At 46.7% G+C, this 26,110-nt stretch overlaps 1 protein-coding gene across 10 annotated transcripts in view; it reads right to left on the bottom strand.

Moving 5' to 3' along the window:
* The window catches only part of WNK2 (WNK lysine deficient protein kinase 2), a 105,541-nt gene extending 88,353 nt beyond the window's left edge, over positions 1–17,188 (bottom strand). For 6 of the 10 annotated variants that reach the window (XM_042880106.1, XM_042880107.1, XM_042880103.1 and 3 more), the window contains exon 1: positions 16,517–17,024. In XM_042880106.1, the coding sequence (XP_042736040.1) occupies positions 16,517–16,990 (474 nt within the window). In that variant the 5' untranslated portion in view covers positions 16,991–17,024. Of the gene's footprint in view, positions 1–16,516 lie in introns of all 10 variants that reach the window. The other 4 variants (XM_042880105.1, XM_042880102.1, XM_042880100.1 and 1 more) reach the window with 1 other exon arrangement.
* Positions 17,189–26,110: the final 8,922 nt, after the last annotated feature.

The raw sequence follows: 26,110 nt of genomic DNA, 5'->3' as shown, positions 1-26,110 counted from the left end.
AATGATTCCTAAATGATTCCTGACAGACCTGTACATCAGCTCCAGCAAACCTCTCTAGGCACTATTTGTCAGTACATAAATGCTCTAAGTTGGAAACTTCTCTTTTACCCAACCTGCATCTCCCCAGTTTCAATTTACACCCCTTAATTATTTTCTTCAACATAGCAAGCATGAAGAATCACTTATTCATCAGAGGCTGAGCTCAGGCTTTGGGGATTTTCCTTAGAGATATCTGAAGAATAATATCTAATGTCAGTTGTCTCTCCCCCCCAGCACCCCAATCTACTTCATCTCTCACAGCCAGCTGCACGCTGCAGCTCTCGGTTTGCAGTCCAACCAATTAGTCCACATCTTTCCCCAAGTGAGATGCACGGACAGCATGAAGGCAGTTACCAAATGGAGTCATCCAACACTTTGTGTATTGCAAGTGGAAAACAGAGAAACATCAGTTGAAACCAGAGTTGATGACTCACTTCAGCCCACTGCTGAATTACATCCCCTCTCTTCTGTGGAGAGCAGAGATTCTATGGTCATTTCACAGATTCTCAGTTCACGTTCAAAACCAGACAGTTTCATTGGTCAGCAGGCCCCTGAGGTTCAAGTGTTGAGTTATTAATTTAGTTTAACTATGAGACCTGAAACCCAATACTGCTCCAATTTGTTTTCTGGAAAAGCTTTAGGGTATCTCAGTGCACTTGCTCAGCATTAGAACCATGTGACAGGGCACCCCAACTAGAGGAAAAACACAGAGAAGCCCACAGGCTTTGCAGTACTTGGGATATTAATCCTTCAGCAGATTTCAGAAAGGTTTGAAGAAGCTCACACACCCCAATTAGACACTCCTGAAACAACACCTCAGAAAGGATTGTGCTGCTTATCATCACCAGGCTCCCTCCCTTCTCGTGACCGTGCTCACACTCACACCGACTGGGCAGGATCACTCCCCTTCCCCAGAACACTGCTGTGCACACAGCGACTGCTCTCAACTCCTCAAGCAGCCGCACTTAGCTGTGCTGCAATTCGCTAGCAGACAGTGGCAGCTGGTGCCCTCTATATCCATGTTACATAATTGTCCCTCTGCATGTGGACAAATTCCTCCACTATCAGCTCTAATCATGTTTTTCAGTGTACATTCATGGCAATTCTGAGAGGAAGGAACACTAGGAACGCACTCTTGTGAATCATCATCTTGCTTTAATGCCGCATGTGGCTGCATCGTCAGAGCCTGCCCTTCAAGAAAACCCCACCTGCCTTTGAGCTTTGTTTTGAAAACCTGTGATGCTTTTGCTTACGAGGTTATCACCGGTTCCACTAAATAGTGCAAATATTATTTCAAAGTGGGTTTTCTCTGTGCTCCCTTACACAACCCAGGGCCATATGTGCCTGTGGTGCTCAGACTGTTTTCCACCTGCTGCACACACAGTGCTCAGTCTCAGCTGATAGAGCTCAATTTCTGAGGATAAAAAGGATACCTGAATAAATTCCTTCTAAGCTGACAACTTCCAACTGCAACAATTCACAAACGTTGTTGTGCTTTTATCATAGACAAATCTACTTCAAATTTTTCATAATTTTGACTTCACGCTGACAACTTTTAATGAGCTGGAGAGCATTGTACAGCACAGCCAAGTACTACTGCACGTGTTGTCCTCTTTATTATAAGAAGCTGGATGTGAGACATGCCATTTACTACAGGTAAAGCGAGGGAAAATTTCCTCACGCAATTAAATCTGCAGGTGAATGAGAAAGGAATTCTGAAACATTTCAACAGAAACACTGAAATGGAAAAAGATACAGAAGAAACATAAACCCTAAAAAAATGGCATGCACCTAAATTCAGAAGAAACCATTCCTTAAGCTCTGTTCAAATTAACTGAATTGAAGCAAGACTTGGAGGAATTTATAGCTATAGGTCTTCACAGAATTCAGATAACACATCAATATTCTCTGCAAGCCCAGTCAATTGTGCTTTACAACACATGCCCACACAGAGGAATGGATTTAGGAACCACTAGATGCAAATAAAGGGAGAAAGCAGAGCCAGTTAAGCCAGGACAGCCTCAAATCCAGCTCCCTATAAATTGCTTCCACAGCTGAGATTCAGCACAGCATCACTGACCGAACAATCCCAACAATCTCACACAGCAGAAGAGACAACCAGGCACCCGAGCAAAGAGCAGCTCAGACCCCAATGAGAGAAACAAACAAACAGGATCTGCAAGGCAGAGCCAGGTGTCTGGCACCATGCAGTTGTTGGACGACTGCTGTCATCACCTGAAAGCTGAGGCATTTAACTTACTGCTCTCCAGCAGAAGAAAAACCACATTTATAAAAAGACATCACCAGCCCTTAAGCGTTAGCTCAGAGGACGTTCAGTTAGACTGCAAAGAGGATGTAACTGATCATTGTCTTATTATAGCTTTTATACATTGGCTGCTGTTCCACGGAAAGATGGATTAAATACCACGTCTATTTGGTTGGACTCCAAATTAAAAGCCCTGATGACCTTTCATTCTCAATAGTGATTTTTTTTTTTAAAAAAAGGCCTGATCCTACAGAATGACAGCCTTAAAAGTACATGGCTTAAAGTGCAGGGGACAAAAGTAGGATAGAACATGCCTCTGTCAAAAAAAGATCCCCCACAAATCCACAAAGCCCAATCCTGCAGCTTTCTACCCTCCACACCCCAATGAGAGCCCTGGGTACCGCGGCAGACCCAGCAATAGGAGCTGCTGGGCTCCACGTGCTCCCAGCATTGCAGTCCCCGCAGGGCTCGGCATGAGCAGGTAGGGCAGTAAGCTGGCAAAGAGACATTAAGCCCCTGTAACATCGTGTTAAGAAGTTTCACAGAGAGATAAAATTTTGCAACTCATTAAACACACACAGCTGATATTTTTGAACACTGCCGCAGGCTCAGCCTTTAATAGGATTTAATATTTCCTACTTTCAGCTACCTAGGCGAGCCATGTGAAAGGACTAGCCATAATCCAGGGCTTCCGAGGGGAGCCAGGAAATACATCTGTAGGAAATGGAATGCCCTTACCTACTGAAAAAAAGAATTAAAAGCTGGGGTCATTCTCTCACCCAAACATTACATTACATCTGGAAAATTTCTCTTATCTCTTCCCACTCTTTCAATTAACCCAATTCCAGAAATGTGACCTCTTCACAATTGGTTTTACCTTTCCTAAGCTCCTGCTAGCTCCATTTCTGCACGCAGCTTGTTTGTGCCGAGTTTCTTAAGAAATGAAAAGTCTGCATGCTGCCAGTCTGCTGCATCTCTGGCTTGCCAAATGCTCTGCGGTAACAAGACACAAGGGCAAGCAACCAAAATTCTGTGCAAGTAGCAGCACAGCCTTTCTCTACTGCAAACAAGCCAAAAGGTACAAGTGCAGCTCTCACTGCCTCCCATCTCTCTTGAGGGAAGTAGGGATGTATTGCTGCCCCTTCCAAAGCAGGACAGTGATCTGCAGCAATGCAAGGAAACACAGCCAACAGGCAGTCTTCCTGAGAATTCATTGCTCTCAGCATACTCTATTGAGCCTCTTATTTTGATGAAAGCTTGGTTTTTAGCTGCAGATGACAAAGTTTTCCAAGGGCACTTGTTTTCTACTAACACTCTTGAAACCAATACATTCAGATTTCCTACAAATAGTACTTAAAAAAAAAAAAAAAAGGTAGAAATCTAAAAGTTGAAACTCAAAGAGCCTCCAAACAGCTGTAGTGAAATTCTAGGTATCTTAAAAGAGATTGCTAAGCGTTCAGCAAAGGACTTCTAGCAGAAGGAAGCTGGATTAGCTGTGCCAGCACTCACCCAATGGCCAATGCTCACAAACAACTCAATGGTTGGAACACTGGAGTAAAACATAAGAACATAAAGATGGATTCCCTTATGAAAAAAACCCACACATAAAGAAGACTTCTTAAAAGTCATTCAGGCATGCTCTGCCTGCCAGAGGTACATTTCACATTCTGCACAACAATTACCACAGTCACATGCTGCAATTTATTTTAAAAACCTGCCTACTTTAAAGGGTCTTTTAACAAAAAATACTCCTTCTGAGATCTTATCTAATTGCTACTAAATGTAAAGAGGACATTGAGAATTCCAAAATCCTGTACTTATCTCATCTGGGCAAACTTTTTTTTTCTTCTCTTTATTAATATTATTGCATGCAACTCACATCCATCTCAGCTATAAAATGGGCAAAGATCAAGTGCCTAAACAGTAAATTGTTGCTATGAAGGCAAATAGCAACTCAACAGGTAGGAGAAAGGCTATTTAAATCAAATGAAAACAGCCGTTATTTAACGAATTCTCCTATCTATCAGTAGTATTGTCACTAGATGCATCACATTACCTACTCAGTAAGGCTTAACACTATAAAATGAAGACAAATCACTAGCATAATGTTCTGTAAAACAGAAAGCAAGAGTTACTGGATTGAAGAAGAAAGGAAAGCTAACATTGGAGCATATACTTTCACCTGCACATCTAGGATTAAGTAGAAGTCAATCAGCTGAAACGGTTATTACAGATATGTTTATCTGGATATATATATTTAGGTATATATTTACACTTGTGAAAAGATGTACTTAAATATTTCTATTTATTTACAAGTACTCTGCTTTGCTACTGTGCTCTACATTGCACCGACTGCAGTTGTACTACAGCCCCATACCCTGCTGCTGTGCACCACGTATCATTGCTTTCATTATCTCTCTGATAAAAAATTGTTTGTTCACTTACATGGGTATTTTAATCTTGCAAGATAAGTATGATTCCTAAGTCCTGCTTTCATCACATCACTATCAGCACAGACAATTATTTTTAAATCAAGTTTGCATGGCAATCTTGGGCAAATGAAAAAAAAAAGCCTGCTGCTCTAGGAATGCTCCTGCATTTCAGATACAGAGCATCATTAAAACAGCTTAAGTGCAAGGCTTGTTGCAACGCATGTATAAGCCATGGCTCAGCAGTTTTAAAATTCTGCTACTCATTTGGTTGGTGTATGAGCATTTTAAAAGGAGTATACAGCTATTTTTTCTTAATGAATCCATTAAAACAGGTGCACAGGCTTCATTAACAATTTTTCATCCTACTGTCTTAGACTTCCGAGATAATTAACATTTCAGCATGTTTAACATCTTCTAGACAAACCAGTCCTCCCATTTTTCCATTCACGCAATTAAACAGACTGCTTTGCCACAGTCTACAGTTGATGCCAACCTCTGTGCATGTATCCTGAGAAAAATACACACACAACTGCACTGAGGTGAAGGAAAAATCGACTTTTTCAGAACTGATGCAACAGCAACAAGCAATGAGTGGGTTTCACTTCATTCACCCAGGCTGGGTGTTACTTTAGAACAGATGAGAAGCATTCCATCGCATCCACCACATGAACTGCAAAATACTCCATCTTTGTGATGCTGTAAATAACGCACGCATCCACAGAATGACACAGATCAGAGCGCAGCAATGAGCTGGCTGCTCCAAGGCAATGCTTCCCAAACGCCAACCCAGCAGCAGTGCCGCGGGATTCAGCACTGCCACCCTCCTCATCCTCATCCACAGCCACCCCAGGGCAGTGAGGGAACCGCCAGTGACACAGGGCCTAACAACGTGACATTCCGTGCTCAGGAAAATTGATATAAAAGGCAAAGAAATTCTTCTGCTGCTCCCAGTAAAGGAAAAACTGAGAAAAAAGCATGACCCCAGTAGCTGTCAAATCCCCTGACAAGCACATTTATAAGTAACCCAACTGCAAGAAGCAGCTTCACTGGGAGCCTGCATCTTATTAGGAGCCAAGGACTCCAAGATGACTCCGTCAGCCCACAGAAATCCATTTCCAAGTATAAGCTCTATGTCTCTTAAGGTACAAAAGTCACCACTCATTGGAAATTACAGAGTTCTCTCTTCCTACCCACATAAATTAGAGTACTGGAAATGTTTTAATGGCTTTTTCTGCCTTTCTCTAACAGATACCTCAGCTTCAGCTCTAAAAAATACAGAGATAGTACAAACGAAGAAGGAAGTACAACAAGGACAACAAACACTTCAGTATAAATAGAATACATGCTGCGTCAGTTTTGTGATTTCTTTTTCCTTTAAAAACCCAACCAACCAAACACGCACATCACATGTACTGTCAAATTAATTGCAACATCTGAATTAGTGGAGCTGCAATTATCACTCTCTGCTGATCAGCTGCTAGCAGCGCACAAGAGGTTATGAAATGCCTTCTCACTTCTTCATATTGGTTTCTACTCCATTTTCCATCGCCCCTCTGCAAACTCTGATATTACTTTTAGCCTGAACTATCACATCATGTTGGTTAAAATGGCAGTGAGTGCCCCCTGAAGCCCCACAGTGCAAACCCCTGCCCCTCAGGCTGCATTGGGACAGCAGGTCTCAGCTGAAGCCCTCAGTGAGAAGGCAACTGACTGCACTGAGCTGCTGCTGATTTACGGGCTCATTGCTGCACATAGAAGCTGTCCAGGAAAATGCTTTGAGGAGATTGCTAGTTATAATAGACAGCACTTTAAGGGATTAATCAAGGAAGATGATTTCATGGGACAAATGGCCAGGTGCACTCACACACACCCTGCAGTGCAGGAGGTGCTGCAGACCGGATCCTGCCACTAACTTTTTGTGTTTGAAGTATGGGCAGAAATACAGCAAAAGGGAGAAACGAGAGGGAAGATGACTTAAATTCGTATTAAAAAAAAAAAAAAAAAAAAAAAAAAAACACCACTGGAAAGTTTTCATGAAGCACCATCCATTTTTAATGAATCCTCCCTAATGGCGCAGAGAGGAACCCAGGTACCAGCTGATGAGTCAGCCTGTAATCAGCTGCAACAAAGCCAGATCAGCACCAGTCACACCTCTCACACGGATTATCCGGGATTTAACAGCCACACCGATCTCATTTTCAGGTCCCAGGTCAGGAAGTTGAGTACTTTGTTACGCCCTCTTCCTACGAAGCTCGTCTCCCAGCCACAGAGCCTGCAGTTTCAGCGATCCTCCCAAGACAAAAGACTCGTTCCCCACCTGGGCTGCACTGCAGAGCAGTACTTTTTATACACGTCAAGCCCTCGCTCAGCAACAACACAAAAACAAAGAAAGATAAACGAGGACAGAAAAGTATTTGTGTGCCAGAATTCGATAAACATCCCCAGTCCCCTTCTTTGCAGCAGTTACTTCCGAATGCAAACAGACTCCATTGTTTCCCAAGTATCTCATTTCAGGCACAAGAGATCACTGCCACAAAACAAAGCTATGTAGAGGGAGGTTGTTCTTTGAAGCCCACATGCCGGTGTACAAGAGCCTGTTTTGAAGGAGGGGAAGAACACCTGAGAGAGAGCTCTAAAAGAAATACACATACTCTAATAAACGAAGCTTTGTACTTCACACCGGGAGGCAGAATTGCCTGTTTCCAATAGTTTTGTAGCCTCAGCAGTTACAAACTTGTAGCACTGGCTCTATTTAAGCAAGTAAGCAGGTATACATTTCAGACAGCAGATAAATGTTTTTAAATACTCGCTGTTTCTCATGGCTAGTGCAGCTGGGGTTATTTATTGCCACCTTCCCCCCCAACACAGGGAGCCTTCCCTGGGAACTGCCTGGTGGCTTTGCTGTATGGCTCCTGGTTGGGGTACAGACATGGGCAGAGCACTCTGGGCTGCAGGTGGAGGAATTCAAGTGGCACAGCAGTGAAAGAAATCCCACAAAACGTTCATCATTTATTTATTTCCACCCACTAACACACAACCACAGGTATCGCTGCAGGTCTTTTTCCCATTTTTTCTGTGGTTTGAAAAGGGGGATTAATCCCCTTCCGCATACAAGGACACACTGCGTTGTCTTTAGCATAGAGGAAGCCACAGGGTGCCTTCATAGGAGTATCTTGTGTCAGGTAGGAATCTATCCCAGTTGGCTCCATTTAACATGAGACTATAAAAACAAGGCATAAAATTGACCCGAGGCCAAGTAGGCTCTTCTGAAATCATTGCTGCTCCACCACCCAGCCTGGCAGCTGCCAAGGAACTGAAAGCAGCATGCTTTTCCTGAAGACTGAAGGATGACGGACTCAGCTGCAGGCTCCCCTCCTGCAGGGCAGGAGACTTGCCCAGCTCAGAGAGGTGAAACCGACTGCAAACATGGAGGCCTTCTGGCAGGCCTCACCCCACAGCAAAGGGCCCAGGCTGCGGTGGAGGATCCGCTGCTGTGAGGCACAGCCTCCAGGCCCAAAAATGCAGGCTCCAAAGTGAGATTTCTATTTAAAGGCAAAGTGATCTTAGCTACTTGACACCAATGGGCTCAGCAGCGACTGGCAGCCAGGGTAATTTATAGCTCCAGCTCGCTTTAGTCCAGTTCAAGGGTCACTGCATCTGAGGATGTGCAGATTGACAGCAGAAGCTTTACCCCTAAAATAAAAAAGGCAAGGAAGTTATAGAAAATCTCTTTGTCTCCTACAGCAGCACCAAGAGAACTTCAAATAAACGCAAAATATCTCAGTGTCTCCTGATGTTTGTCCCCCTCCCTGTCCCGGTTCTCCATGCTGCAAGTCACACAATCACAGAATGGCCAGGGTTGGAAGGGACCTCAAGGATCATGAATGTCACAGGCAGGGCCACCAATCTCCAAATTTAATACAAGACCAGGCTGCCCAGGGCCCCATCCAGTCTGGCCTTGAACACCTGGAGGGAGGGCGCATCCACAGCCTCTCCGTGCAGCTGTTCCAGCACCTCACTGCTCTCTCTGTAAAGAACTTCCCTGACATCCAACCTAAATCTTCCCTCCCTCAACTTAAAACCATTTCCCCTTGTTCTGCAGTTATCAACCCTTTCAAAGAGTTGATCCCCCTCCTGTTTGTAGGCTCCCTTTAGGAGTATACAGGCTTTGGTCAGGCTGACCTGCCGCAAGTACTATTTGAACTCATTAAGGCCAACAAAAATTGGGATAAGTTAGTACAACTCACACAAGAAGCTGAAGAACAGCAGGGCTGATGCTACAACCCCAGCAGCATGTGCCAAAACAACACAAAGGAGAAACCTGGCCAGGGGGATGACAGATGGGCTGTGAGGGACCTTTCTAGCTCATTCTTATCAATTCATTTTACTTAATACAGAGCCACCTGTGTGAAGCAACAGGGTATTCCCTTTACTTCCACTAATTTCTATACGTACATGAACACAAAGTTCATCCCAAACCACCTGTGTTTTTACAATCACACTGTTGCCATAGGACAACACATTCTCATCCTCCATTAGTTAGCTGAAGGCAATATAAGTCTCCTATGGCAACTGAGAGAAAAGCAAGTCTTTCGTTGCTAATAAAGCCACAGTTGTACTAACATCCAAAGCAAGTTTGGTACTAAATAGAAACAAGTCAAAATCCACATAAACATGGCAATTTCCCTCAGTTAATCAGTAAAACTGAGAATAATGCCAATGTATTGAGCCAGTTTTACAGGCACTAGATATCAAGCATTTCAGCAAAGAGCTGTGCTGGTCTGCAGCAATTGGATACATCTGGAAATGCGATTTCCCCCTCCCTTCTGCACTCTTTCTATTTTAATAGACAAAATTGATTCTGCTCAGTCAACCACCAACAGCTGTATTAGCTCCAGCAAGTACAACGGGTCACCCTAAATGTTCCTTTAACTGAAAAAATCCAGACAGCCTCAGGAAAAACAACATTTGAAAGCTGCTTATTGTACAAAAATCTGGAATAAACACCATAATTTTAATTCTTGAACCACACAGCAGAGAGAAAAAAATCCATTCTAGAAGCAGACTCTGGCAATCTTTTATACTTCAGTACATAGAATTCAGTTCTCAACATATGAAGTGGCCAATTGCCATGTTTTAATACCATTATTTGATAGATATTCTCAATTATTAACCTTCCCCACCTGTTTGGTCTTTTAAAAAAAGCTTTAAACAGTCAAAGCAAACTGACTGGTATTTGGGCAACATCTGCAGGGACTGCAATACCACAGGGCTGTTCAGAACCACAGATTATTAAGGTCCATACTTGGCTGAACAGTTAATGAAAAAAAGACAGTTGCCCCAAAACGTGAACAGAACTGGGAATAGTCAGCTATCATCCATGCAGATGCAAACACAACTGCCCTGGATTAAGATGAAATAAAAAGCCTTCTGAATAGTTTTCTGGAGTGCTGGGCTAAAAAAGGCCTTTGAGCACCTCAGAAAGAATTGGTAGCTTTAGTATTTTCTATTTACAGCTTCCCTTCTCAAAAAAAAAAAAAAAAAGCATTAAAATAACCCCCCAGAACAGAGACTAGTATGCAACAGAAAAATGCATATTTTTTAGGTGGGGAAGGGGATTAGCTGACTTTCTTAGAAGCCATGATTCAGCACTGTTTCAAGTTTGCTTACCTCACCAAAAACAGCAATGATTTCAAATCAACTTGACTAAAGTATGCTGAGTGACTTTTTAATAACATCAAAGACTACCTAAAGTGTTTTCATTTTCTTTGAAGAAATTTGGAATGGAGATCAGATTGAGTTTACAAGAAGAGGCCAAAGGAAAAAAAAAGCAAATGTTACTTGAGCCCATATTGGCCTGTTTTCCTCAGAGTTCATGAACAGTGTTTTGTGTCCCTCTGTGGCAAACAAGTGAAGAGCAGATGACATTAGTCTTACGTTACTTCTTCCTTAGTAGTTTGACATATATTCCTATGCCATAGCACTTCAGTTTACCCATTACTCCCATGGCATGCATAATAACTAGTAAGTAATATAGTAGTTATGTATTAACACAGCACAGCCAAATTATTTTCCAGGAAATCACTTAATAAAATTGGATTGAGTAGACTGCAACATGTGATATGAATTAAAATGCATGTGCTGTTACATGGAAGATTCTGGAGTACAAGGGAACAAGTTTCATCAGCTCCATGACTGCGCTTACTCGGAATAACACTGCAGCTATGATGGGTTATGCAAGATGTGGCATAGTTGGTAGAGGGCTGTAGAAACATTTTTAGAACGCAATACTGGGATTTTGTGAACTGAAACCCAGGTAAGTCCTTTCCAGTCTAAAATGGAGCTTCCAAAAAACAATTTTTGAGTAGAATTGTGCCTTTTTTCCCTTTCAGCAGCTGAGCATAATGGGTATCACGCCCAACTTAGCTGTGCATGTTTGGAGAAAGCCACGTTGGTGTTAGCGAACAGAACAGTCACTCTAGAGAGGTTCTGGTAGAAATCTATTGGAAACTGATTTACACATCAGTCTAAGCTAATCAATCTTAATAAAGGATTAGGACTTGGTTCCTCCATTTCAGTCACTGATAAGTGGTCAGATGAGAAATCTACAGTGAGGAACCGCCTTCATTTCACAACTCCATGGAAAAACAAAAAACAACAACAAAATACTGGTTTCCCTCCTCCTGCCAAGCTAGGTTTCAGGCATGCTGAAATCAAGTCTCATCAGGACAGCATCCTTGTCTTCCAGTAGGCCAACATCACTTCAGGGAAATGATGCATTTCCAGATGTAACTTCAATTCCACATGCACAAACTTAAGCAATTGAAAAACCGGTTCTGCTACTGCATGACTGCTTCAGATATTCTCCAAGCATTACTTGCATAAATCACTCCTATTCCAGAGCTATGAAGATGTCTCTTCCAACAGCAGTGCCAAGCCCCATACATCTCACACAATGCATTTGGCTGCACTCTTACACACCCACAGGCTGTTTGGGTATCACACATCAGCACTTACCCTGGTCTGAAAGCACCACTGTAAGCCTGCCACAGACCCCACTGAAGCTGTAGGTTGGTATCTTGCTGCTCACAGCAAACAGCTGCGAAATGGCAAGTCTAGAAACAGACCTTCTTCCAATCCAACAGCTCTTGTCAACACCTACCCCAAAGCCATCCCTGCAGCTGGGCTCCTGGGATGCAGATCCATCCACACCTCCACCACAGCCCCTTCACACCCAGCAATCCACCCTCCCAACCCCTACCACACCTCTGATACCGCAGAGCATGGAGAAGCCCTGGCAGCAACAGAAGCTCAGCCGCTGCTGCCATCCTTCTTTTAGCACATCACCATCAGCACTGCTGAGCTCTCTCTTCAGCCCTCTGTCACGCTCTAACCGCAAAGCAAAGTAACCACCAGACCACAAAAGCAAGCACGTTATACACACGTGAATCACATTGTGTACCAACTGCAAGCATTAAGATGACAGCATCCAAAAACCAGTTCCCCCCCAAAACCAGCTGCAGACAAGAGATGGACCAAAGGGACCTGAAATATCCTTTACACCAAAACCCGATTTTATTCGCAGGCTTCTCCTCTTACTGCAACAGGACCACACACATTTAGAGAGAACAGCTTAAACAGGACTATGGGTGCATACAGCCAACCTTTAGGGAAAACACACTCAAAAAGCAGAGGAAAGGAGTCTCATTTCATTCAAAGGAATGAATCTGAAGCCTGGCCCAACATATTTCCTATTTCATATAGTGAATTTGAGAAGCAGTCTATTAATAGTTCACTACCATGTTCCTATTCCTGCTTCTCTGTATCATGGAGACAGCTCTACTAACAAACACCAGTAATACAGACACGTTTTCATATTGTTGCCATGAAGCAGAGCTAAACCAGTTGCTTAAGCTTAAACAGCAGCATCTTAAAAACTGACTTGGGAGAGACAAAACTGGTCTTGGAGATAACTTAATGAGCTCATAGTAATACCAGATTCAAGCTTGCAGAGGAGTTCTCCCTCCTTTCTTCTTCTTTTTTCTACATTATTCTGTTCATTTACACTACAAAGTTCACCCAGCCAATAAATTAACAGCCCAGATAGTAACAATCTGCTCTTCTGACATCAGAGAAATGCTGTCAGCCAACAAGGACATCATAAAAGACAGAACTACCACACCAGTGACAATCAGCAGAACACTGCTTTACCCATAAAGAAATTTCCTGAATACTTAAGGGGTGGCAATATATAATATATATACATATATACACATATAATCTCCCTGCCATGCCTGTTTGTGTTTGGCCATTTCAACACCCTGTGTTCGGTAGCTCTGCACAATCAGCTATTTTTAGCACCCCAATTTCTAACTTCACGTAGAGATGGAGAAAGCGCTCGCACAGAGCACCTCAGTAATCAGCACTGAAGAAGGAACCAAGACAAAATGAGATCTTTGCATTTCAGATAGCACTGTGTGAGACTGTTCCACAGCTTCCCCATGCACTCCCAAAGGAGAGCAGGATGGATGTTGGAAGCCATTCATTTAACTAGAAAAGCACATTTGGCTTGCCAGCAGCAGGTTGGCAAAGGCCTGCAGTCCTTATTCATGACCTAACATTTTACTTAGGAGTACAACACTTGAAATACTGTTACCGATGCCTCACCACAGAGCAATTGCATGACACCAATTAAAATTAATTATAGCTGTTGACAACCTTAGAATGCAAATCCTTCCAAACTGCAAGGCACAGTAATCCCATTCCAATAGTTCAGTTTCAAGAAGGAACAATACACTCATTTTCTCACTAGAATCTGACTAAAGCTTTCATGTCTTCGCAGACAGGTCTAAAACCCAGATTGCACTTGGTTATCACTTGAATCCTGCTGTAATCCTAGCCACGATTTTGCTTCTGAACCCTAAAACCATCTTTTCACTGAAATAAAAAGCACTGAACAGGACTGGCTTGCAAAGGTCTTGGTACAGATGGACAAAAAGAGGCGGGCACCAGGCAGCAGTACCAGTGGGCTGAAAGAGCTGCTGAGCCAGGGCAGGGGATTAATGCCTGCACAGGACCTCAACTGCTCACTTTTAGAGTCTGAGAGTTAAAAAACAAGAGGCACACTTGCACCTGCAGGAGAAAGACAAAGAACAACACAATGCAGTTTCCCTACAAAAAGGTCCTCCAATTGTGTGAGTCTGTAAAGGACGTCATTTTGTCTTCAGCAGCTCAGCAGTCATGGCTTCCTTCAGCCTACTGCTAAGCATATCTGAGCATAGCATTCCTACAGACAGAATCACATCAAAACAGTGCAGCATACACAAGAGCATCCTGAAGACTGTGACTGAAGCCATTCCTTCACAGCACTCTGATGCACACAGTAAGAATCCCCAGCTGAAACAAGTGCTGTACAAGTTAAAAGGCTCCAGACAACACAGAGCGACACACCTACTGACTGCCTCCTCCTTCCAATTAACCCTGAGGCAAAGGCCTCACATGCCAATGGCAGATTCATGTCATCCAGCTGCACGTTCTCACTGCAGACCACAATTCACACTCCCCTTCCCCCCCCCCCCCAATACACTACACAGCCTCTGGCATCACCTGCACACCTGAGAAACCTCCATCTTTAAAGAGACACTGCAGCTGTAACACTTCAGGTGATTGGCACCCATTTCTCTTAAGTACCTTAACAATAAAGATTGTTCCTATAGTCAGAGGCCTAAATCAAGCTCTGCACTGCATTTGGACTACCCAGTAGTAAGACCTGGCTTACACTGAAGCACAGGCTGTAACTGAAACAGGTGGGCACTGTGGAATTACTGCAGCTGATTTCTCTAAAAACAGTGGGCTCAGGAACTCCTGAACAAGCATAACGAGGAACATGAAAAACAATCACCAGTCAAACCTCACACTTCACCGCAAACTTCCCAGCCTCCACCTTTGGTTAAAATGACCCAAACAGTGGATGTCAATAAAATGGGCTCTCCAATGTACCAGGCAGTCCTCTGTAGCCGAAGTTATTCTGTTATGAAAAATATGTTGGAAAATCTCTAATCTAATTCCCCTACTGAGGATACTGAGAAAACCTGGCAGCAAAATGAATTCCTGCTCTGTGTGATGGCTCTGTTATGACAGAGCTCGCATGCACCGGTCGGAGCAGACAGCTCAGCAGCCCCAGCCCTCTTCTGCACACACACATTCCCCCAGAGGGGATCTGAATTACTGCCCTAAATGAATTACAGGAGTAAAAGCCTCTCATCAGGGCTCAGTCCCCAGCAGCAGCCAGAGAGGAGGGCCTCTCAGCCCCTCTCCCAACACCACAGATGCTGAGCTCTCCCTTCAATCCTTTCGGCAATCCTAGAGCCTCCCCACCTGGACCGCCAGCCCCCAATGATAGGAGTGGAAATCGGACTGAACCCCTCCTCCACATCGTGGCCATGATGTGCCAGGCCTCCTCACACCTCACAGCTCTGCCTAATGACAGCCAACGATGGCAAAAGCTGAGGAGTGCTGCCTGTGCTTCCTAGCAGGGAGCAGTACTGCAGTGAATCACAACCATATTGTTACAAGCAAGCCATTGGGGAATAGAGATGAGGAGGCAGCACATCCATCTCTGCCCATCCCATCAGGCTGGTGGTAATTTACAAAGAGTTTGTGCCAGCCCTAATAAAATAGACAGCTCAAGCTGAGTGCATCACAGTATTCACGTGTGAATAAGTGTGGTGTACCACAGTATTTATGTGCTGCTCACACTCTCCCATGGCCCATAACACTGCCACACAGCAGGAAGCTCAGGACCAAGAGGGTCCAGGGTCAGAACCAGGAGTCAAACAGCCTGATTCCCACCCAAATCATGGGGTGGGAACTCTGAGTAATAAGTCAAGGGAAAAATAAAACTAAAAAAACATATAGATTACATGTTTTCCTAAAGTCCTATTCGAATGGATGTTAATGGAAGTGAGGTAAGGAAAAGGCCCTAAAAGATTTGCAAAAGAAATAATACCCTGCTTTATATATATTCTCACTTTAGTGAACATAACAGAAACATAAATCCAGAAGGGAGAACATACATGCACTACAAAATAAGTGTTTAAAAGCCACGTCCTAGAACAGCACAAGGCACTACCTGCATCTTCTCTACTCGTTACCAGGTGACTTCACTGCAAAGAACCAGAACCCAAAGCAGAGCTGCTATTTTTAGCCTTACTTTTAGATGTATCAGAGCACAAAGCTGAACTGCAATACGGGCTCAGGGCACCTAACAGAAGGCACAGCCTGAGACTCACAACACAAACCACCAGTGTCAGGAGAGAGGAAAGGGCAAGGAAGGGCTGAGAGAGACAGCACAGCTCCCATCGCCGGAACAGCATCTCACACCCATATTCGCTGGGAAAGGACAGCATGCTTCTGCAAATGCACTGCAGTCAGCGTACACAGCGAGCGCTTCCAGCCCAGACCCGCTGCCAAATGCAGCTCTGCCTCGGCACTGGGCTGCGGGGCCGGGGCTCGGCTCAGCTCCCCGCAGCCTCCGAGAGCCGTACGGCCCCGCGGGCAGTGCGGGGCGGAGGGAGTTAATGCGGGGAGGAGTGCGCATAAGGTGGTGGGTGCGGAGCCAATGAGGGCACTGCGCTATAGTTAGACGCTGGGTACCGAGCGGTGGGGGCTATAAAGGCTGCTCGGAGCCGAGCTGCCGGGGGTGACACCGGCACGCTGCCCTTAGCGCGGGGGCTTACGAAGCAAAAAAACCCGAAACCGTACGGGAGGGTGAGCTTACCTGAAGTTCACACCAAGCGACTTCCACCCACGTCTCCGTGTCCAGTCCCTTATAGACCGTTTTGAAGGATCCCCTCCCGAGTTCAATATCAAACTTAAGGAACCTGCCATCCAGCGAGGTGGCAACCGCTTTCATGTCAGCCTCCTCCTCGGGCTCCTCTTTCTTGGTCTTGCCCTGCTCCTTGGCCGCGTCCGACGCCTCCTTCCTCTCCGCATCCTTGCCGGCCTCCTTCTGCTCCTCGGGCCCCGCCGCACCGCCGGGTGCCGGCCCCGCCCGCAGCGGCCCCGGGGGCTCGGCCTCCAGGCACACCTTTTCCGCCGCCCCGTGCCCTGCCTTCGCCCTCTCCGCGATTATCCTCCTGGTTTTGGGGAGCAAGATGATTTTCCTCTGATGCTCCGACTCGGGAAGGTCGAACGCGGGCTCCTCCTGGTCCGAGTCCACCACGCTCCGCCGCAGGAACCGCTGATGGACCATTTTGGGGTCCCTGGAGCACGGCGCTCGGGGCGGCGGCGCGGGCGCTCCCGGCCCCGCAGCGGCGGCCGCTCCGCTCCCGCCGGGCCCATCCACGTTCACGCCGCCGTCCGCAGCCGGGGGAGCGCCGGGCCCAGCAGCGCCCGGGAACCCGCCGCCTCCCCGCCGAGATGCCGCTCCGGCATCGCCCCCGCTTTCCATCGGCTCTGAGGTCTCGGCGCCCGGCCTGGGGAAGTCACCGCGCTCCGTGCCCGCGCCGGGCCGCCCCGGGGCCACCTGCGGGGGGAAGGCAGAACGCAGCGCCCTGACGCACCGCCTCGGGCCCCGGCCCGGCAGTCCACCCCCCTCCCGGAGCCACCTCGGGACCGGCTGCCGCCCCGCCCGCCCCCAACCCCCCGGCGAGGAGCCGAGAGCGGCGGGGGCAGGTGCACCTGCGGGCACAAAGGCGCGGCGGAGCCGCTTACTTACGTGCGGAGCGGGGGGCCGCCGTCCTCAGCGCCATGGACGGGGATGGGAAGAGGGGCGGGCACCGCCGCGTGTGCGCGTCGCCGTGCGCGGTGCGCGAGTGTGAGTGTGAGCGTGTGTGTGTGCGCGTTGCGTGTGCGGGGAGCGCGATGCCGGAGCGCGATGCCGGAGCCCCGCGGCCCGCCCCGCGCCGCAGCGCTCCCTGCCCGCAGTGCCGCTCCCGCTGCTCAGCCCTGCGGCAGCCCCCGCCGCGCCCCCATGGGCGATGGGCGCCGGCCGCCCCCCGCCCGCCCCGGCCCCGCTCCTCCGCCCCCACCCCGCGCCGCCGCCGCGCTTTTGTCAATGGGAAGCGCTCCGCGGCGAGCGCCCCATTTAACGCACCGGCGCTCGCGGGCCGCCAATGAGGCGGCGGAGGGCGGACCCCCCCGGCACGGCCCGCCCCCGGCCGCGAACAATGGGAGGGCCCCGGCCGGCCGCCACCGCGCCCCGCTGCGCAGCGCCCTCCGCCGCCGTGCGGGGCGGCAGCGGGGTGGCGGGGCGAGCGATCCCAGCGATGCTGCGGTGGCACCGCGGAGCGGCCTCGGCCGGGGGAGCCCCGACGCCGTGTGCGTGCACAGGTGACTGCGGCGAGCGGTCGCTACGGCAGGTGCCGCGAACCCAGCCCCCTTCGTGCTCGTAATTTTTCATAATCGATGAAACGACGAGCATAACTCATTCATAGCGTTTGATAATTCACTGCGGCACCTCTGTCGGAGCTGCGGGTCTGAGCGCGCCGCCCGCCACATGGATCGGGATTTTCCTTTGTTTGCTTCTTCTCTCCATCCCCGGCGGCCGACACGGCGCTGTACGAGCGGAGAGCGGCCCTGAACCGGACGGGGGACCCCGAGCTGCCGCCCGGGGCCGGGCCGGGACGCACACGCGAGGCTGTGCCCACCGCAGAGGGACGGGGCTGCTCGGTGCATCCACAGGAGGATCCTGCACCCCGCCCTTCACAGCCCTCTGTCGTAGGCGTGAAGTTCCAACAAACAAACTCAATATGGTTTGGTAATTAGGATTTAATTAAATAAATCTGAGAACTTATTGTTCATTATTACCTGAGATTTCTGAGTGCGAAGAAGGTGTCTGCCAAGCAATCATAATCAGTTTTTTTCTTTTAATTATTCATTTTTTGATGGGACCATTAAAAAAACACCAACTTCACAATAAGAAAGCAGGTGTTTCTTTTAATTGAAGCTCTGCTGTTTATTGTGAAGACGTGGCTGGTGAATAATAACTCGGTGTTTTGAAACGTTCCATCTTTCAGTGGTTTGCTTTTTGAAGCATTCCCATACGATGCAGTGTTTGCAGGACGTGCAGTCGGGGCACGAAGCACAGCTCTGTGAGCACACACAGCGTGAGGCTATAAAGGCACTGCTGGCAGTGCTGCCCTAACTGCCCAAACAGGAGTCCTGTAAGCAGAACACAGGAGAAAGGCACCAAGAGGCAGGCGAGGAAGGGTAAATGCCCTGAATCCTCCTTCAGTCCCAGGAGAGAATGGAATGGCTCTGACTTAGGGCACTGCTATGCTGGGGCTCCAGAAAGAAGAGTGCAGGTGAGGACTGGTGCTCCCCTCATTGCCATGGCCCCATGGGTGGAGGTCTTGCCAGTGGCAGCACCATGATCTGTTCTGACCGCTGCTGGAACGCACCACCCGCCCCTCACTGTGCCAGCATCCACTGTTTGGTCTCCATAAATGCTCAGTAAGCACTGATGAACGTTAGTGGGTGTCATCTTTTTCCACATGGAGGAATTCAGTTCCACCCCTTTGCTTCATACACACTTCGTGTCAGACATCATTCTATCAGACCGCCCCTCTGCTGCTAGCTGTCACATGGCAACAAAATGTCACAGGATATTGATGGGAAGGTTCAGCCTCTAGTGCCATACCACCAACATCATAAAATAGGAGGCGTTACTTTCAGAGCAGCCATCATGGATAGGTAGGTAGATAAATAGATAGATAAATAGGTTGGTTGATTGATTGATCGATAGCTATTTGTTAGTTTGCGGTAAGAAAGTTTAGCCCAGTTCCCCATGCTAACAGCTTGACCTCCCGGTGCTTGGATACTGAGAAATTTTGTGTCTGTTTAAAATACATGTTGGCAGTGGACTGTGGAAACATATATATATAGGCCTTTGGACTTCTACTAACTTGTTTTCTTTCTAATTTATTACTCGATTGAAAGTGGCTCACGTACTTACGGAAAGCCACTTCCAATTGTATGGAGGCTGTGCTCTTTCTGCTGCATGTATGCGACCAGCCCCAATGCCATGTTGCACAAGGCCTGTGTTTTCTTTAAAAGGATAATAATTTAAAGACCCACTTTCACAATATAGCCTCAGTTAGGTCATTTCTGTTCTGTTCTGGCTATTTGTTTATAGATGCAATAGTTCAAGTCATCAGGTTAGTACAAATGTTTATTGCAGACATGTTAAAAAGGGTCTCTGCAGTAAAATCGTGGATGCTGTGGCAAACTCAGCTGGCAGGAAGAGCAGAGCAGGCAGCAGCAGTGGGGAAATGGCATCACCTGAATCCAACGTGCAGAAATGCCTCCATTTGTCTTCTCCAGTGACACAGGAACCATTTAGCGTTGTAACATGCATCCCCATGCCATGTCCTGAAGGTGAGGTTCCCTTTCCAGGCAGGCATGTTATCACCTCCCCCACCAAAATCTGACCCAGGATCATTAACAGTTGTTCAAAGATTGCTGTGTTAATTCAGAAGTTTGTATTCAATTATTTATCTGCTTTTTTTTTTTGCCAGGAAATGATGGCGTTGAGCCTACAATAAACGCAAATGGGCTGCCCAATTAATTTCCAGATAATTCTGTGTGACCACGAGGATTGCAGGAGCTCAGATAGCACAGTGGTGTTTTTTAAACCTCTCTCCCCTTACTTGTGCCACTTGCTGTTATGATCCCTGCCGTACTTTAAAAACACAATTGATGGATAGAGCTAAATAAGGTGTAGAGGCAGGTAAGGAACGGAGCAGAACAGGCAGAAATAGCAAGCATGCAACAAACATGCCAGCAAATAAGCTTGTTTTACAAACAAGAACAAGGAGCAATGGCAGGTCTTGAGGCCACAGGGGCTCGTAGCCACTCTCCTGGCTACAGGCACTGAGCCCTGCTGTGAGCAACAGCTGAAATCCTGAAGTGCTTCTGCTGCAGTGGTAAACTGAACTGAGAAAACAGACACCAGGTAAACAGCATAGGTAATGTAGAGACTGGCTGAAAACAAACACCTGTGTGTATGGAGAGCTAGCACCAAGTGACCAACGTATGGGATTTCTGGCCTTCCACAGGCTGTCCTATTGGAACACCACGAGGCCATCAGAAAATACACGACAACCTGAGCTGACAGGGCCTGTCAGTGCAGGCAGGGCATGAGCAAAGAGTGAGCACTGTGCAAGGAAGTTCTGTGGGCACTATGGGTCAGTTAGAGCTCTGTCCTCCTTCTGGGCACAATTACTCTGCACTGCTCTTTTCTGTGCAGTAAGTACTAATGGCCAGACAGCAAACATCAGCCAACAGTGTGGGTGTTAGAGATGATCACAGCCAGCTCCGGATGGATCCCAGAGCTCCTTGTCGAATGCCAACCAGAAGAACACTAATAGAATGTCAGTTTCGGTACTTGATAAATATGTGGTGGTATGTTTCTTTGTTAAGAACATGAGAAGTACTCCAGTGACAAGGTGCTGCACAGTTATTCCTTCCAGTTCCTGTAGGGAAGCTGAAAACCCACCACCTGTCCTGAGCTGTCTCCATAGGTGTCATACCCTTGATTTCCACATAGCTCTGAGCACAAGTGTGTATGTGGGCACATAATTAGCCCACATCCCAGCTTCAGTTTTATTACACTAACTAGTTCCTGGTGCAGATGTAGGCAGATGTGGGGTGTGATCAATCATTTTGATAGGATGAGAGGAAACGGCCTCAAGTTGCACCAGGGGAGATTCAGGTTGGGCATCAGGAAAAACTTCTCTTGAAAAGCGATCAAGCACTGGAATGGGCTGCCCAGGGTGGTGGGGTCTCTGTCCATAGAAGTACTCAGGAAACGTGTAAATGTGGCACTGAGGGCCATGGTCAGTGGGCATGGTTGGTGGTACATGGATGGTAGGACTGAATGATCTTAGAGGTCTTTTCCGACCTTAATGATTCTGTGATTCCATGATTCTCCTATTTAACCACTGATCTGCTCGCTCTTCGCATGTGAGTTGAGGAAAAGCACACATCTGAACTGCTGTGAGGTCCTTCACGCAGATGCATGCACACGTTGCCCTTGTTACAGAAAACTTTATAAAGATAAAACTTCAAAGGCAAATTTCCTAATGCTATTTTTAAGCTTAAAAATAAATAAAACATGACACAATTCAACACCTCTCTCCTCCTATATAGCAAGAATGCCAAAGCCTTAAGCCAGCACTTTATATTCTTATTTTCTTTTAAATCAAATACTGTATATTTTATTGCTTTCAGGAAGTGCAGCGATGACTACCAAATTCAACTGGAGTCAGTATCTTCTTCACCAGAACTTCTGGTGCACTGCTGCTTTTAGTTCTTTAGCGGGGATGTTGTCAGTTTCCAGGGCCCAGTGCCAACTGATTGTGTAACCAAAAAAGAAGTGCAAAACAATGTCTGCGATAGCCGAAATCACTAAGCTCCACCAAGTGGCACCACGGAGAACGCGTTGCCGTCAGGCTGGGAGCTGTGCTTTGGAATGGATTCAGAGGTGACTGTGATCTCCGCTTAGCCTGCCTTTATTAAGCATTCAGCTATTTTTGTTTTCTAACTCCTACAAGGAAGACGAACAGGGCGTTGCAGAAAGATGCTCTGCAATGTAATTATTACTTACGTAACGCTCAGCTCTTGATCCTACTCATCATCCCACTGGTTACGAGGTTAATTGTCCAAGTGTCACGCTCCCGCGCATTCTGCAGCAGTGTTTGCAGAATGAGTGCCTGCACAAACATACATGGGGGGACTCAAACATCTGTTGTTACTCATTTATATTCCGTCGGTGCCTAAATAGCATCAGGCATGAAACGAATGGTGTTACCAGCACAGAAAACAAAGATGGCTCCTGCCTTGAAAGGTTTCCAACTGTTAAATTAATCCGCATGCCCGTATGAAAACACTATGAAAAGAAGATTGCATGCAACATATGCTAACAAAGCCAATGGATCCTGCAGTTCAAGTTTACTTTTCTGCTCTGGTTCAGTAGACGACTCTTAAGTTACGAATAGATTGAGCTCTAAAGCTCATCTGCTTTTTCCAGTTTATAGCTGAAGTGCTGAAGGCGATCATCTCTGCCCAGAGATTGAACAGAACTCTTTTCTTGCTCATGAAGGTACAAAGGATGTTACCTTATCTTCTTAACAGAGCATTTTCCCCTCTCAGTGAATCTATTGAGAATTGCAGGACTCACCCAGAGCAGAATTCTGCCTCCTGGAGGTGCCAGACAGAGAGGAAGAGCTCTCTGTTCTCATTAACACATGTGAGGATGCTGAAGCTGAACATACAATGGAAAAGCTCCAGCTACACTAGGGCACGTCACATGGGGATATTATTAACAAAAGCCTATAAATACAGCTCATGATGTTCTTATCTGCAGTGCCTTTCTTAGGGAAAGGAACTACTAGAACCAGACTGGGGAGTCTCATCCCAGCAGAGAACCCCACAAACTGTTCCTCTCTTTTCTAAGGATTTCTCTGCTCAGGAAGTAGGTTTTTAACGTCAGCAAAAATAATAAAAACTGGCCTCAAGAGATCTGATGCACGGGGATTTTTAGAAGAGTTTATATAAGCTACGAAGAAGTGTATACAGAATTTTAATAAAGCCAGGAAACAATGCCAGAAAGCCTGTGGATGAGAATGCAATAGCCTGAAGGGATTTTATCAGCTGTCGTTCTCTCCAGATGGTATCCTGTTGAGTTTTGCCATAAGCCAAGTTATCTCCTGGTTGGACTAACTAAACCACGTATCTCAATTCTCATTCCATGAAACATCTTACCAAGCAAAACATGGTCATCTTTGTTTATCAGTCTCTTTTTAGTCAAACCAGGACTAAAGCTCAGCTAAATGCGGCAAGATATCTAAAAATAATCTTAGATTTTAATCTTTGCCCCAGGCAATTCAAGATATTTTTCTTCCTTTCTCATGCTGCTTGTCTAAGTAACGTCAGGGCTGACACTGAAAGTACTTCCCCAGCATGGAGGAAACGCTGTCACTGTGTTCCCAAGGTTTAAAGATGAATGCCTTTTAATATAAAAGTTTCCTAGCAACATGTGTTCTCAGCCTAAAATGTGTTCCAAAAACGGTGATGCTTTCAGTGCTGTCTCTATTCCCCTGTTGAATGTAGTCTCTGCGCTGTGTTGTTATCCCTGACTTCACAGCCCATTGTGTCACTGAACAGCAATCTTCCTTTCCCAGGTTCAGCTCCTCACGTCTCCAGCTTTGGTCTTACACACAAAACCATCTGCCTGCCCTCTTCCTGCAGTGGGTGTGCTCTGCCTTTTTCTGTAACTCAGAGGAAGAACCTCTTTTTATTTATTTATTTATTTTCTGATGTGGTTGTGGAGTTTATCAGAGTCCTGAATATTTCTTTATCTTTTGTTGTTTAGACTGTAAATTCACCCAGACTCAAAGCTATTTTATCTATGTCTGCAGGCTTCAGGCAGCACCACTGTTTGCATCTTCCAGTGTTCCCTATGGCCAGCAGTACGAACAAGCACACGTAGCTTCCACAACAGGAGCTGCACCTTGCATGCAGAGAAATAAGCACAGATAAACTCTTATCAAATCGGGTTTTAATATGCTTAGGAAAGCAGTAAAGGAAAGGAAGAGGGGAGTGGCAGAATATCCTAGGATGCAATTTCCTCATGCCCATGAGACAACAGAGAACGTGACCATGGATAACCCAAATCCTGCACATCCATTGTCACTCTGTGTTCACTCTGACAGAGCAATTATAGGCAGCACTTGTATTGTTGTGTGACAGCCTGTCCTTACATGCTTTCCTTCAGCTTTTTTTGCAAGAAAGGCATAAAAGAAAATGTTCCAGGTCACCGAGCACTGAGGAAAACCTTTGGATTGCTGGGTGCACAGACCACACTGGTAGCAAATGAGTCCTGTACTGCAGGGATCACACCCTGTCCCAGGCCACTGCCCTTTTCATGCAGGGCCTTGTGAGTGCCGTATGTATGGCAGTATTGTATGGCAGTGTGCAGCACAGGTACAAGGCTGGTTCTGGGGGAATTACCTTGTGCTTGAGAAAAAAAGCATCCCATCCCTGACTGCTCTTGGAGGAGTCAGGCTCAAAGGCCTTCTTTGCAAAGCCCAGACGGACTGCTGTCTCCCTGGTAACCAGAAACACTGAAGGAAGAGAAGTAGGTGTACTGATCCTCCCTGTGATAGGGCTGGGAGCAGAAAGGGATGCTCAAGGACCAAAAGGAGGAGGTGCGCAGCCTTCAGCACAGGGGAACGTGCTTCACACTCTGCTATGGCCAATCCTCAGCACTTCACAGGGGGCTGTGGGGCTCCTGGTGGATGTTCTGGCACCCCTGGCCCCAGAACGCTGGAGTACAAGGGGCACTGAGCTCTGCAGGATGTGCAAAGGCAATCCCAAAGGGAAATCAACCTGCTGTAAGTACTTGGGACTCATTAACACACGGTCTCAGTGGAACATGAAGCCAAGGTGATTCAGGACATCTCCTTGTCAAGCCCATCTATTTCTAGTAGTCTTCTTTATGGGAAGAACTATCAGAAAGCTGTGCAATTTGCTCTTTGCTTGGTTTTAATCTCAATTGATAGCTATAAAAACCTCCAACCTGGCAAAACCAGGAGGCATATCTCTAGAAAACGCATCCCAGAGCAGAACACAGGAGTAACATCCGAGCTCCTATCATACCCCTTTCTCACTTCATACTGTAGAAAAACAGTAGTGAAGCTAAGCCAAAAAGTTGTGCAGAAGCATAACTCAATTTCTTCATTTCAGCAGAACAAGTAGCTCGTTCTGTTAAATGAATACACCTGAAGCTCACGGTGCTGTGCAGTTCGCTGGTGTCACAGGTAATGCAAGGCTGAAGATGATGGCTCAGCACACACACCTCTCCTCAGGAGCTCAGACACAGCTTGCCAAGTGGCCTCAATGTCATCGGTGCTCCAGAAACAGAGGGAACGTACTCCATACCCTAACCTGCCCTCATTAGCAACCACTCCAGTCAGCCTCATTCATGAGAGCTCATTGCGGAGGAGTCAAGATTGCCTAGAAAAAATCCAGCACGTGCTCTGTGCGGAGATACACGAACCCACTCCAACTGCTTTGAGAATTCAAGCGCATACAGGAGAAAGGGGATCTGTGCCCCCAGTTAATCAAGACACGAGCATTTTTTCTTTAATTAGGACAAGTGTGAAGCACAAATAACTTTGCACAAGGGTTCTCCCTTTGCACTGGGGGTAATGCAGGGGGGAGAGGCCGTGCCTTTCGCTCTGACCCCTGAAATCTCCACTGCTTGTGAGCCAGCAGCTTTCTGAGCACAGATTCCTTGGTGCTGAATGTTACCAATCCAGTAACATTCTCACAAGGGACAGATTTGGACTTGGCACACAGCAGGCGTATC

Source organism: Lagopus leucura, unplaced genomic scaffold (genome assembly GCF_019238085.1).
Source record: "Lagopus leucura isolate 7727_CA_CO unplaced genomic scaffold, USGS_WTPT01 Super-Scaffold_100026, whole genome shotgun sequence".
In the NCBI taxonomy this organism is placed as follows: Eukaryota; Metazoa; Chordata; class Aves; order Galliformes; family Phasianidae; genus Lagopus; species Lagopus leucura.
The sequence above is the reverse complement of the archived record's forward strand: the minus strand, read 5'-3'. Positions and strand labels throughout refer to the sequence as shown.